General features: G+C 41.5%; 1 protein-coding gene across 1 annotated transcript; it reads right to left on the reverse strand.

Moving 5' to 3' along the window:
• Positions 1 to 1,311: 1,311 nt before the first annotated feature.
• LOC311501960 (coagulation factor XI-like) lies at positions 1,312 to 10,702 on the reverse strand. The gene is made up of 10 exons (XM_084564033.1): positions 10,568 to 10,702; positions 8,233 to 8,313; positions 6,419 to 6,575; positions 6,079 to 6,179; positions 5,809 to 5,971; positions 5,261 to 5,379; positions 5,039 to 5,171; positions 4,251 to 4,357; positions 3,615 to 3,774; positions 1,312 to 3,488 (listed from the first exon to the last, which is right to left on the reverse strand). Exons 2-10 carry the CDS (start codon positions 8,285 to 8,287, stop codon positions 3,383 to 3,385), a joined length of 1,101 nt encoding a protein of 366 aa, XP_084420159.1. The 5' UTR covers positions 8,288 to 8,313; positions 10,568 to 10,702; the 3' UTR covers positions 1,312 to 3,382.
• Between the last annotated feature and the right edge of the window lie 3,308 nt (positions 10,703 to 14,010).

Below are 14,010 nucleotides of genomic sequence, written 5' to 3' on the forward strand. Positions count from 1 at the left end.
GCACTCGTTTAGAAAATAATTAGATCAGCGTATATCCATATAGAGGGAGTGACAGGGCACCGAGACGCAGCCTCTAAATAACGCATTATCTGCCGCGAAACTCGTTTATTTCACCAATATTTTGCTACTGCTATGGTTCGTCCACAACCTCAGAATTGGAAAAATATTCAGCCATGTTGCAATAAAGTAGCAGTAGCAAAAAAACAGGAAAACAAGCCGACCGTCACGGGTGCACACGCTGCTCAGAGATGACATCATCCAGGTCAGAAGACATTATAGCAAGCAAATAGAATTCATTTCACTCACCAGAACTTAAGAAACAATTTAGCACAGTGCTCATAGTTGCTGACCTTTGCTGGCCCTGACGGCCCACCACTGCCTAACCCTATCCCCAACAGACTGGTGGGAGTTGTCGGCATGCATCCCCTTGTGGAGTGTTGTTGAGGTTAACATGTGAGCAGCTATAGGCTTACAGAGGCATCTGCATGGACCTTCGCAGATCTAGTCAGATGACGAAATTGACATCACACAGACTCTTGCAGATGTGAAAAGTATTGATTGGCCTTCAAGCTGTCCATGGAGGGACCTCAAGACTGCATTGTAAGTGACTCATACCACAGGTGGTGTCATGCCTTTGTTAAATGATGGTTGTTCCTGTTTGACATAGATGTCTTATTTCCCATTGTGAACCATGGGGCTTTTCCAGCAGAAGTATGTACATGCACAAGGCATTGTTGTCAGAAAAAGAGTGTCTTGTGTCCATCAGCTGTTGGTGGATGGCTGAGTACTTACCTAAAGATGTGTCTTTCCCATGTTATGCCATGTGCTTGAGAAGAAGTTGCTTTGTTTTCCCAAAGTACAGATGTGTTCATTCCTCGCTGTACTGAGTGGTATAGACTACATTGGTCAGCTTATTTCCTGCAGGTTTTCCACTAAGGTTGGACAAGCTTTGAAATGTTTTGGGCTACTCCTAAAATACAACACCAAGTTCTTTTCCTTTCTGTCTGTTCTGTTTTGACCAAGGCCTGTTTTGAGTAACCACAAGATATACCGTGTTTCTCTGATGTGTCTGTACAGCTTCTTCATTTTCTCTGTTGTTGTGAGCCCAGAACTGTAGGTTTCTGATTGTCTTTAGAGAGAAAAAATTCCTGACGTGTGTTTTTGTTATTTTTTTTCTTTTCTTTTTTTTTGTAGAACATTATCACCCAGGGATATTTAGGTCCGTGTTCTGAGCTGCATGATCGGTGCTCAGCTGCCTTGTCTGATCAAAGCCACTGGATGTCACCGTGAGCATTGATTCGCCCTGCTCAAGTCAATTTAGTTTGCAACAAAAAGTGAGGTTCAAAGTTTTCAGTTGGGTGGTTAAAGTAGCCATTCACATCGATCTTTTATTTATTATGCAATTGTATTTTTGTCATCATACCCATTGCTGTTTGTAATTTTGGCCCCTTTTTACTCAGGAAACTGACTGCGTCAAATAATGAAATACCCTCGACAAAACATAGACAAACGTTAGCAACAGAGGTATGCTACTGACTACAAGAAAATGCAGTACACACATGCACACATCACAAATGCAGCACTATGTAAAACAAAGTATGAATGCTTGTATTACTGATTTCTGCCGTGTCCTCATGCCTCCCAGTCTGAAGGCACCTTTTCTTTTTCTCTTTGCTTTCTTGAGCTTAATAACAGTAGTGGAGTCAGGTGTGGGGAGTGGCCTTACCAGCTGCCTGTGATCTAATGGAAGTATCAGGCTTGTACTCCACCACATGACCAGATTGTAGTCTCAGTGATTACTTCAGCTGTTTGTAAGGTCACATGTTTCCTTGTCTTTTTTTTTTTTTTCACAAGACCCTACTACTGTGATCCTATTTATTTATCTATTTTTTTATTATTATTATTTTTATGCCTGTATCTGTGTCTGTTAGTTTTGTAACCTGAAACTCTGATTATGGTGTTTTGCCTCTGGGTTCAGTGGTTAGTCTTCATCCTGACAGCAGCAGCTGAAGAAAAAAAAGGATGCATATGATCTCACCTGCAGTTTGGGTGTCCTTGATTTTCTAATTTATCAATTTAAATGGGTGCCTATGTGATAGACATGTCCCGCAACTAGAGAACAACATCACTGAGAAGCTACTGCACGTTATTACATGTTGGTTTATCTGACATTTTTTCCTCCTGATAAGGACTGGCTGCTGCTGCTGATGGTAACCAAGTTGATAAGAGCAGTGACAGAAAACCAAAAACAATTTGCTAAAAGACAATAAAACATAGAGCAGACTGTGGTGCCAATATCTTATAAATATTGGCCCCATACGAGTACATGATAGCTATGACTAACAACAACTAATTCCCATAACGGAAACAACTGGGCAGAGGAAATGTGAACGTGCAAAGTGTCCACATTGTCTCTTTATTACCGAACAGTGATCATAAATGCAAGCGACCATCTGTGACATGCTCCGTATAAACAAGTGTGACCCTTGGAGGCCCTAACTCCCAACTTCGAGACCTGCTGCTAATGTCACCCTGCCTTGATTGGGCCAAGCGGTTCCGCCAGTAGGAGAGGTTTGCAATACTAGGCAGGTGGTTTTAATGTTGTGCATCTCCAGCAAAGGAACACAATGTTACAGGTAGTGTGCTCACACATCTAGTCATTTATCTCCCCCACAGTGCATGGATCTTTGGAGGTGTCATTTATTTGTGTTTTTTCCAAACTTTGATGCACTGCAAAATGACTGCAAAGCATTGGGGGCACTTGTCCACGATGGACAAAACTTTGAATAAAATTTGACCAGTGTTCACACAAGTATTCATCATACTGGAAATGTTCAAGTCAGTATACCAGCAGTGGAGTGTTGGCCATTTCAGGCAGACCCAGTGACTGTAGTAGGGTGAAGGTGCTGAGAAATGAGGGAGGAGCTGTGGACCAACTCAGTGTTGGAGCTGAAATCTGATATTTATTTCCATTTATGATCAGTTGAGAAATGCACAGAAGTGTAGTTTTCATCGCAAAGCATTACTCTTCATTTACCGCATGTAGGTGCATGTGAAAAAGTGGCAAATATCAAATTATCTTCCCAAGTTTAAATATCTCATTTCAAAATGGATAAGTCTCTTTATACTGTATTGATGCTGTTTCTCTCTATTGGGACAATAGAGTTTTGTGAAAACTGACTTTCAAGCCAAAAGCAAATTGAGTTTAAATTAGGTTTCATTGAAAACAACCAGTTCTGGAAAAGAAGGAGACATGAATACAGAGAGAAGAATGCATGTTTGTCAGAGTCATAAAAAAAAATTGAACACAAAAGCTCAATAAGAAAACCATTTTTGGTTCAATCTCGACATCTGTGTGCGTGTGTGGGTGTATGTGAGTAGATCACACTACACAGGTCCTCAGGGAGAAGCCAGACACGACATTGGACAGTTTGGTGATTTTGGGAGGAACAGGTATGGTGATGACACGCTTCAGGTAGCAACGGCGCCTGGAACACCAAACAGTCATCATTTAAACCACTGGGAATCCAGTTGTCAGAAAATTACAAAGAATGCCACATGAGTATTTGAAAAGGCTTGTTTAAGAAGGTTTGAATGAACAAGTTATACTGTACCAATATTTCTGGTCAGAGAAGTTTTCGTCGACGTAGGCGTAGAACTGGCAGTCAGGGTCATCAGTGCACTTTCTCTGGCATGTTTCTGCGTCATCCAGCAGCTCAAAGCGAATGTCAGAACCTCGGAAATCTACTCCTTCATGAGCCACCTTAATCCAGTCTGTTAGCAGACACAAACAGGATTAAACAGGATTAAGCTTTGATCATTTTTATCATGAGTGACTCAAACTAAGGTGACATTTGTTAAGATGTTTGATTTGAGACTACACATGTAAAGTCACCATGTTAGAAGCCACCAGAGATCATAAAAGTCATTAGGGTACATCATCTGGTAACCATCGATGTAAGCCTGGTTTCATGTAATTGTGTATGTCTAACAAGTCATGCTTGGGTGACATTCAGTGCAGTGTGATTTATTTATTTATTTTTTTTTGTGCAGTCTTGATAAAGAATTGTGCATAAACGTGTAAAATGTGCTTGGAGAGGTATGCTATTCAGACACAGCTCCGTGATATCACATAGTGAATGTCTGTAGATCATTTTGTTCCACTCCATCTTGCAGCTGTTGAGATATTTCATTAGATCCACTAACAGACCAATATTGCCATGCTGCTAGTGCTCATCAATGGTACATACTGTTGTCACTCTGGCAGAAGCGTGCTGGTATCCCCGATGTAACTCCTTCTTTGGCTTTGATCACCATTTCATTTGGATTGTTCTTCAAGTAGCAGGTGAGGTCAGGGCTGCGTAAGTAATGAGAATGAACTGAGCAAAAGTGTGTCTAAAGTTTGACATATCATAAAGAATTGAACCTGTTAACCCATTTGCCACATGAGAGAGAAAGTGAGAAGAGGATGCTACAAGTATTCTACTGTAAAGGCTCTTGCTGCTGGACATAGATGCCATAACCTACGCAGGTAGCCAACGCTGGTGTGAGCCATTTATATTTGTGAGCTTGTCAGTCTGACTCGCTCAGTAAAAGGCGCTGGTCAGTGGTGTGTCTTTTTTGCCAGTCGGGATAATTTGTGTTTCTACCGACTGCTACACTTTCTACTTACTGCTTCACTTTCAACAATGGCGAATGAAACTTTCGCCGGAATTTTGCCAAAATTTCGCTGAAGACGAGTCTCACAGTTTGTACCTTTATTACAGTTAACCTTTCCTCGATGTGTTACATCTTTATTGATCCAAAACAATCAATAGTTTGTTTTGTTTTTCCAGAAGCAGCTGGAAATACTAAAGGGGAAACAGCTACTACCAAGCGGACCAATCACAGCTCTTGCCGTCTGCGTTGCCACGGCATTTAGTTACATTTCTGGGGAGGTGCACGTCACCTACAGCGCTAGAGTCTGCGTTGCCGGAGCTACGGCGTCAAATTGACCCAGAAGTCTAAACCGCTGATGTGACAGCGGGTCAAACGCTACCTGCTGTAGGAGTAGTAGGTGCAGCGAGGATGAGCAGAGCACAGTGTTTCACAGTGTTCAGGAGAGGCAGACGGAAGATTCTGGATGTCATTTCCTGGAATTTCAGTGCTTGGAAAAAACTTGCTGTCACATGCTGAATGAAACATAAGTATATACAATAAGAAAACATGCACAACCAGCTGCAAGACAGGTCCATAATGCAATGACTTTGATGTTGTGTACCTGTGTGGAAGTCTTCAGTTATTTGTACTTTGTGGGAGAAGCCGGATGTTACACCAGCCGTTCTTTCTACAATAGGAGGCCTCGGTGCATCAAAGACGAATTTAAGATGGCACTTGTACCTGAAACAGAACAAGAAATGACACCGTTATTGAATCAACGTCATTCCACTCTGCTTCTGCCAGAGACAGATATTCCTTCAGTCACCTCGGACACGGTGTATCCAAAAAATAAATCACATGGATACCCAAACTGGGCATCCATTCAGGATCTAAATCACAGAAAGACTTGTACATTGGGGTAACTAAACAATCTATTCACAAATGGGCAGCCAACTCTTCAGGCCAGGACACGTTTAAGCCGTGCACAACATTCAACTGTAATAAATAAAATAAAAATTGTATCTTTCACTGAGCATCTTTATAAAGTGCTCATCACAAGCCCATTCCTCAAGAAGGCTGATCTCAGCTGAAAACATTACAACAGAACCGTCTTCAAAAACGAATCTATCTCTTTACACTGCAGCGTCATGTTACGAGGTCCAGATTTACCTGATGCTCTCTCGTGCGAAATCCCCTTTCACAAAAGTAAAGAACCGACAGCCAGGGTCATGGGTGCAGGCCCTCTGACATTCCTCATAGTCGGCCGTGAACAAGGCCCCGTAGTCTGCCCCAGGGAAGTCCACGTTCTGGTACACTTCAATTAGGCAAGGTTCTAGCACAAGAGACACAGAGAGATAAGGGGAACGTGACCATATGTTATGAATTAATGATGCATTTTTCAGAATTTTTGGAATAGTTTGACAATGTTTGTCAGCTTACTTGGCTCAGGGGTGCATTGTTTGAGAGATTCGCCAGAGGTGACGCCCAGCAGTGATGTCTTGGTTGGAGTCGGATTGGACTTGAGGTAGCAGTAGAACTGCCTGCAGATATATATTATTATTAAGAGTATATTCTTTAAACTATACCTCAGAACTATTGTCAATATTACAGATTCTTGACAACTAAAAGTTTGATAGTTAAGATTTAAAAAAAAACTTTATGATGGGTTTTTTTTTTTTAATCAGGACAGAGTTTAAGATTGACTTTCCTTGTGTGGTCTTCTGAACGATTTTAAATCAAATGTGCCACTCTTTGCAAGTATTGCTTAAGCATTTGTGACCTGTTATCTGTGGTCCAGTCAGGTCGGATGAAGGTGAAGAAGAGGCAGGCGGGGTGCTGGGTGCATAGCTGTTGACAGTGCGCCACGTCAGGAGAGTATAGGAACATTATGTCCCCTCCTGGAAAATCCACGTTCTCGAGAAAGTTCCGATTACATTCTGAAGAAATACAAAATGGCATTGTTTAGATTTCCAAAATCAAAAAAATCTAAAAATACTGATACTCTTTCAGGCCATACAGGGTGTTACGGCCCAGCTCTACTAGGGGACGATGGGAAGCAACATTAAACCAGATTGAATAGGTTTTTGTTAAGGTTTATTGTTTTCAATAATAAAGTTCATCAAACGGAAAGTGGCTCGCCAAAACTAAACATAGGCTATAGGCCGAGTCCTTTCTAAAAATAAAATCTCAAAAGAAAAACCCAACTCCTTATCCACACTCAAAACACATCGATACACAACACCTCAAGCCTATATGTGTCTATACAAACAATAGCTATTCAGAGTGAACCAAAAGGTGTTTATGTGTGAAGTCGAGCTCTTAGACCGCAAAACAAAGTGCTTAAATAACAAAGTTCTCACAAACTAAATGCTTCTAAGGTAATTGCAATAACGATATGCACAAGTCACAATACACGGTTCTGTACCATACAGTCTATGTTCGGTACACCAGTGTTGGACAAACTGTCAGAGTTCTATTTTAGTTGACATGAAGTGAAGTCAGTACCATGTTTAAATAGGACCCCAACCAATCAGACAGCAGTAATTCAAAGGGGCGTGGCGATAAGTCTCCAATTGCAGATGAGGGACAGCCACAGAGAAACCTGCATTACTGACAATTAACAGAACAGAACAAGGGCAGAAATGGCAGGTGCTATAACGCAGGGATTGAGAGTTAACCGCACCTTTCAGGTCCAGCCACAAATTCTCTTTTGGACTGAGGTCTGTGCTTTGGCTCGGCCACTCCAGGATATTCGTCTTGTTGTCTTTAAACCATGTCTCTGTAGCCTTCGCTGTATGCTTCAGGTTATTGTCTTGCTGGAAACTAAATATTCTCCCAAGTCGTAGTTCTCTTGCAAACTGAATCAGATTTCCCTCCAGGATTTCCTTATGTTTTGCAGCATTCATTTTTTGCCGTAATGTTATATAAGTGTCTCCTCCAAAGGTCAAAAAGCTCCATAGACTCTTCTTCCTCTTGACCTCGGCGTCTTCTTTGAGATATGAGTTTCTTCAACAGTGGCTGTCTCTTTGCTGCTAAAAATCTTTGACTGGTGGAGTACCCGTGCAACCGTTGTTGCATGCAGAGTCTCTCCTGTTTCATCTGGTGAAGCTTTAAACTCCTTCAGAGTAGTCATAGGTGTCATGGTGGTCTCTGTCACTAGTCTCATTGGTCCCTTGGTTTGTGAGGACGGTCCGCTATAGGCAGATTTACATGTGTGCCGTCTTCCTTTCATTTCCTAATGTTAGATTTATATTAGTTATATATAACTAAATATAAAAAGAAGTATGTTTAGTGCCTTTTTTATATGCATCCTTCCTGTGGAGTTATATTTTTTAAAAACATTTTCTCTAAATTGTTTGGGGTGTTCTTTTTGGCGTAATTGTAGCCAGAATACAAATTCTGGTAGACATCACTTTGTAGAAATCGGTTTTCACTGTGACAGTAAAGCGTTTTTCTTGTAAATAATTTCATATAGACCACATTATTTGACAGTGACTCTATTTCCAAAAGCAATAAGAACACTTGCATATGCTGCCACAGACAGATAGGACAGTAACTCCTGTCATTACAATATATGGAGTGAGTATGTCTTACCTTGACTAAAGGAAAGGCTGCAGAGGAAGAGCAGGCCCATCAAACGTGTCACCATCTTCTGTGTTTGGCTGATACACTGATCTGCACAGAAAATGAGATTCTTAAAACAGAACAACAATTTAAGAGTTTCTAAGAGTTGATTTAAGTGGTTATGTCAATTCAGGTTGATCAAAGGTCTATATTGCACAATTTATTGTGTGCTCATATTACGTAGCAGAAGTTTGACCACTCACATCTATTGTGGGTTTATCATTGGACTGTTTTCGCTCCAAGGGTTACACATACACTGTTGATTTTAGGACATGCTGAATCCAGCTGCTGCCTCATATTTTCCACTGCTTTAGAAAGCACTTGTTGCTTTTTTTTTTTTTTTTTTTTGAGTGGTCTGATTAACATTTGTCATTCAATCATTCTATACGTGCAGCTCAAATAGCTTCTTTTGTGTTGACCTCAGTTTTAGGGAATAAACAGAATGAATGCTGACAGTGAAACGCTCACATGACCAGATTGTGACTTCTAAGTCTTGGTATGAAAACACCCCACAGATCAAGCTGCGAAGGTGTGACAGACAGTATAGCCTTGTTCAGACTCTGCATGCATCCTGGGTGATCTTATCACAAGTGGACTTTAAGTACAGGTATGAGAGCAACTAAGAAGAGATACAATCACTCAGAGTATATATGGGGGATGTTTGGGCTGTTTGTTTTTCCAGTAGCGGGAACACACAGTATGCTTTTGAGAATGTTAAGGCCTTGATCTGTAATGCCCCTGTTTTGGCTGCCCCAAGGTGGGATAGAGCTTTCAAGTTGGACGTGGATGCTGGTGCTGTAGGCGCAGGCCCAGTGCTGTTGGCGCAGGCCCAGTGCTGTTGCAGGCTGATGACCTCAGGGTGGACATTCATTAATACATGACTTTTCCAGGAAATTCGACAGACATCAACTGAACTACTTTGTAATTGAAAAAGAAACGTTGGCGTTGATTCTAGCTTTGCAGCATTTCAGTGTATATGAAGGTCTTTACAGATCATAATCCTTTGACTTTCCTCAGCTCTCTGCAGTCTCCTAATCAGAGGTTGGTTCGTTGGGTTCTCTTCCTCCAGTTCTACAGTCTCGACATTTGCCATGTCAAGGGACGGGGCTATGTTGTGGCAGATGCGTTGTCTCGGGCCCCTTGTTAGTGATTGTATAGCATATATTTTGTTGGTTCTTTCTTGGTCTCTCTCCTCTTAAATTAGCTTCAAGGATCCAGTTGCTGAGGTAGTGGGAGAACTGAAGTTTGTGGGGGACATAAGCGGTGAGGTGTTTGTCTTTAGTATTATTATATTAAATTAGTGCAGTTGGTCCTAGAGTTTGGGAGCCAGGGTTCCCTTTGGGGAACATTGGCACCAAACCAGCATGCTAATCTTTTGTTTGATTGATTTTATTTTGCACTAACAACATGCTCCACACATTGACCAACACACCCATACATTCACCTACGCCACTGACACCGATTTCCACATCCCATCTGATTTGAGATTTACTGTTTGTTATACTTAACTTGAGTGTGCAACTCCTGTTTTGTTGCGGCCAACGAGCCAGTCGTAACAGGAGAGACTCTCCATTCAGCCTATCTCACTGTCTTCACCTAAACTATTCTCACGAGGATGGAGGATCAGCCCTCTCCTCAATGGACACATAGACAAGGACAACAACACTGACCGTGGTCTAGATAAACTTAATCATCATGGAATTGCTTCCTTGTAAGTTTAGACTTTGAACAATAAAACACACCTTTAAAACCTTTACTACATAGACATCATCTACATCAGCTGTTGTTTCAAATTGATGTGTTCTTTAACCAATCAAATGGTTGTGCAGTTGGTCCTATTGTTGGACAGGTACTGTACAACATGGGCAGCCATGGCAGGATTGTTTGTCAGAGATCTTATGCAGCAATACATGTGTGATTCTGACTATTAAATTGCGGCTGATGTCATTCCATTCAGTCATTACATCAGTTGTAGGGATGATATCCAAATGTTTATGTTCAAAAATCCAATGTTTTCTTTTGAAAATGTTTTGAATCAAACAAAAAACAGAATGCTCCTGGATTCCATGTCCTGCTTTAGTAACTAGTGGACCTGAACCTGCCAGTCACACACTGATCTCACTGAGAGAAAGGTTGTGTGCTTTGCAGAAAGCCTATAAAAGGTGCCGTTCTGGAGAGACTCTCCATTCAGCTCACTGTCTTCACCTCAACCACTAGCCCTTCACAAAAGAAACTATTCTCACAAGGATGGAGGACCAGCTCTCTCCTCGATGGAGGACACATAGACAAGGACAACAACACTGACCCTGGTCTGTACATCCACTTATTCGTCATGGGATTGCTTCCTTGAGCAGAGAAAACGTATGAGCAGCGAGTGGACGAGTGTCCTGCCAGGTAGGAGGCCAGGTGGCTTTGATGCTGGGTCTGTTACAGTAAGTGGTCAGCTTAGGGTAACGCTCCTCAGATAACCTAAAGAAAGGAGAAGAATTTAGTAAGTCACTTTATATTATGACTTACTTGCTTCAATTTATCTTGTTAAGATGCTAATAGCAATGTTTCTAGTCCTTCAGTTCACTCACCCAAAGTGGAAGAGATAAGCAGTCACTGGGAAAACACACATATCAGCCAGTGAATAGCTCTGGATCACAAAGAAACAAAAGCAATTTCAGTGATGTGCCATAAAAAAAGAAATCTGTCATCCCGTTGCTCAGTGTGAGAATGCTGTCCAATTTGGGATTCGTGAGATGATTTCAAACGGTCTCTGAAGACTGCACCCGGGAAGAATTGAGTTACTTTTGATGTTGTAGCTTTAGAATTTGCAGTTGGGATCCTCAGTGCAAGTGCCCCGACACATTTCAAGTCTACAAATTCTACCAATGCCATGAAATGGGAAATCAACTCCTATGTGTGGCACCATAATCCAGCCTGTTAGCACATGGACACCGTGTGAGGATCATGTTGCTAAATTATTGAAACTCAATGCTAAGAATAAAGAAAAATCTGATTTTGAATGGAACAGATTTGGTATGTGGTACGTACTGTTATTCAGCTGACAGAAAAAAAAAAATTACAAAAATAGAATGCTACCATGAAGTTGATGTGAACTGAAGCTCAAGAAAAAACTGTCTGTCCTCTGGATGTCGGTAAGAACTATTGTGCTTCCCCACACCACCACCTAACTCATACTAATTTATACCTTATTCTATTCACCTGCTGCCGGGCGGTTACCAATTAAACAGAAACAGAAATATACTACACCCTTGTGGTCGAATAAGATATTTGCACAAAACATAAATGATGAATGGCTCCCACAGCACTATTAATTTGAACTTTAAATATATAGATGTCTGAGGCTTTAAGAAAATTCAAACTAATGTAGTTACTTTTGTTGTAGCTATGTTTTAGTTTTTTTTGATATTGTTAGATGGTCTTCAGGTTTACCTTCTGCAAATATCCCTCCCAGAGAGGAAAGGTAGAGCTGGGTGTCGTCCGCATAGCAGAGAAAGTGAATATTGTATTTATGGCAGAAGGCAGGAATCTTTTAAAAAATACAAAATAGGAGTTTAAGTATTTACCAAAGGTTCAGTCGTTCTTATTTGCATTAGTAAATAACAGGATACAATAGTATTGAATACAGACAGAAATGAATGAAGGATCTAAATGCTATGTGTGAATTGAACCTAACTGACCCCTTGGGCTCATTGCCATGACTTATGCTCCCCTTTCTCAAAGAAGAGAAGTTTTTGGTTGTAGCCCTGCAGGTTCTTCTCCTCTGTTGCAATCATAACCCTCCAGCATATATTCTTATAAAACATTTCTATATTCTTAGATATATTCTTAGAAAACATTTTTAAGAATATGTGATGAATCACTCTTTTGTGTGTTCAGTCCACTTGTTCCTGCAGAAACGTGCAGCTTTCCTGTTGCGTGTCGTGCCAGTGAAATGTGGCAGTTGAACACTCACAGTGACACAGCACTTTTCACTCACCCCTGCACACACAGAGGAAGAAAGTCATTCACAACGAACAATCACATCCTCACACAATGTAACCGGCTCCGCCTATCTTAATTCATCCTTGCCTTTGAGCTCCACATTTCAGATGGCAATGAATAGAAGAAATGCACCGGCCGCTCACAACCTGGCAGTTTCTTTGTACCCCTTGCTCCTTGGACCAGGCCTTGAACTCTCGACAGTGTGTACCGAAGCAGTTGCCAATAACAACAGTGTGTGGAGATAAACAATAGTTCTGCTACATGTTTACCACATTTTCGCTCAGTCTGTTTTTCTCGTTCTGCTGCAGCTTTCTTGCTGAAGGAAAGTGTGCAGAAGAAGTCCCCCCCCCCCCCCCCTTCAAGGAACACACTCAACTTTTGTGTAGTATTACTCTGTGTTCCTGAGAAGTTTGACAAGAAGATTGCAGCTGAATTTCTCTGCGTTACACATAGTTGTCTAATCAGGGGATCTGAATGTGTCCTCCACCTCTTTCAGATTCATTCCACCGGACAAAGCCGCATCTACGTCTTCATCTGCATGCAATCTGTGTCTTGCCTGTCAGTTGCCTGGGCATGAGCAGGTTTTGCTTGATCAGCGTGACGTAAACACTTTCTATTTATCGTGTTGGTGGAATTGAGTCCCATTCTGTACTCTGATGTGGATCATCTTCAGTTCTTACATAAGATCATCAACATGGCCTGCATGTGAATGGCTGCTGCAACCATGAAACTCAGGGTTTGAATCTGTCACCACTTTTAACTTCACTTTTCAACTAAAATGCTCTGGAGCAATAGTAAGAGTAACAAACATGTAATCCCTCTTCATGCCTTTCACCCATGCACCACCTTGGATAAATAAAAGTCGAGTGGATGGATGAATGCAGAGTGTTTTTTAATGAGGATGTTCTGTAGCAAGAAAGAAGTTCTGGATGCATATAGTAGCAGTGCCATTTACCAAATAAACGTAACATTTTGATGTTTCTTCCTCTGATTCACCGCCTACCTACTTTTGCCTACTTTTAAAGTCAGTATGTATGCAGAGAAACTAACACATACTACAAACTGTTGTTATAGTAACCTGTGAGTCAACAGAGATTGACTTTAGACATACACACAATGAATGCAGCCACAAAGAGGCTTTGACGCTTGGTCTGTCCTTCATCAGAGCGTAATATTCTCCCAGTTTAGGGTAATGCTCAGCAGACAACCTGCAGATCAGAGGGTAGCAGGCATTTAGAACCGTGATATAAGGCAATTATGACATTAAATTATGAACGATTGTAAGTTATGAGCACATCTGCACACCACAACAGCAACACCATTGTCAAGTTCACGAGGGAGGCCGAGGACTAGTGAGCATCAAGGCCACAATCCAGGATGAAACATCAAAAATCCATGAGTACGTCAGAAAAATGGCCACAAAGGATGAACTGCAAAGTGAATGTCTCAGGCACAGAAACCTGATAAGAGTGCAGAGGAAGAAGAGAAGACAACCTGGAGGGACAAACCCCTACATGGCATGTACCGCCGTCAAAGTGGCTGATATCGAGAAGACCTACCAATGGCTGGAAAAGGCTGGACTCAGAGACAGCACAGAGGCACTGATCATGGCAGCACAAGAACAGGCCCTAGAGCCATGGAGGCCAATATCTACGAGACTATGCAAAGATGCCCCATAGACAGTCCAGTACATAGTAGCAGGGTGTAAGATGCTAACCAGGCCAGCGTACATGGAGAGACACAACCAAGTGGCTG

Source organism: Chelon labrosus (assembly GCF_963514085.1).
Source record: "Chelon labrosus genome assembly, chromosome: 16".
In the NCBI taxonomy this organism is placed as follows: domain Eukaryota; kingdom Metazoa; phylum Chordata; class Actinopteri; order Mugiliformes; family Mugilidae; genus Chelon; species Chelon labrosus.

Coding starts and splice junctions, on each gene's coding strand:
- LOC311501960 (XM_084564033.1), bottom strand. CDS start 8,287: ATGGTGACACGTTTGATGGGCCTGCTCTTCCTCTGCAGCCTTTCCTTT. Junction 6,576..8,232: donor CAGCCTTTCCTTTAGTCAAG/GTAAGACATACT, acceptor GTATTTCTTCAG/AATGTAATCGGAACTTTCTC. Junction 4,358..5,038: donor ACCTACTACTCCTACAGCAG/GTAGCGTTTGAC, acceptor TTACTTACGCAG/CCCTGACCTCACCTGCTACT.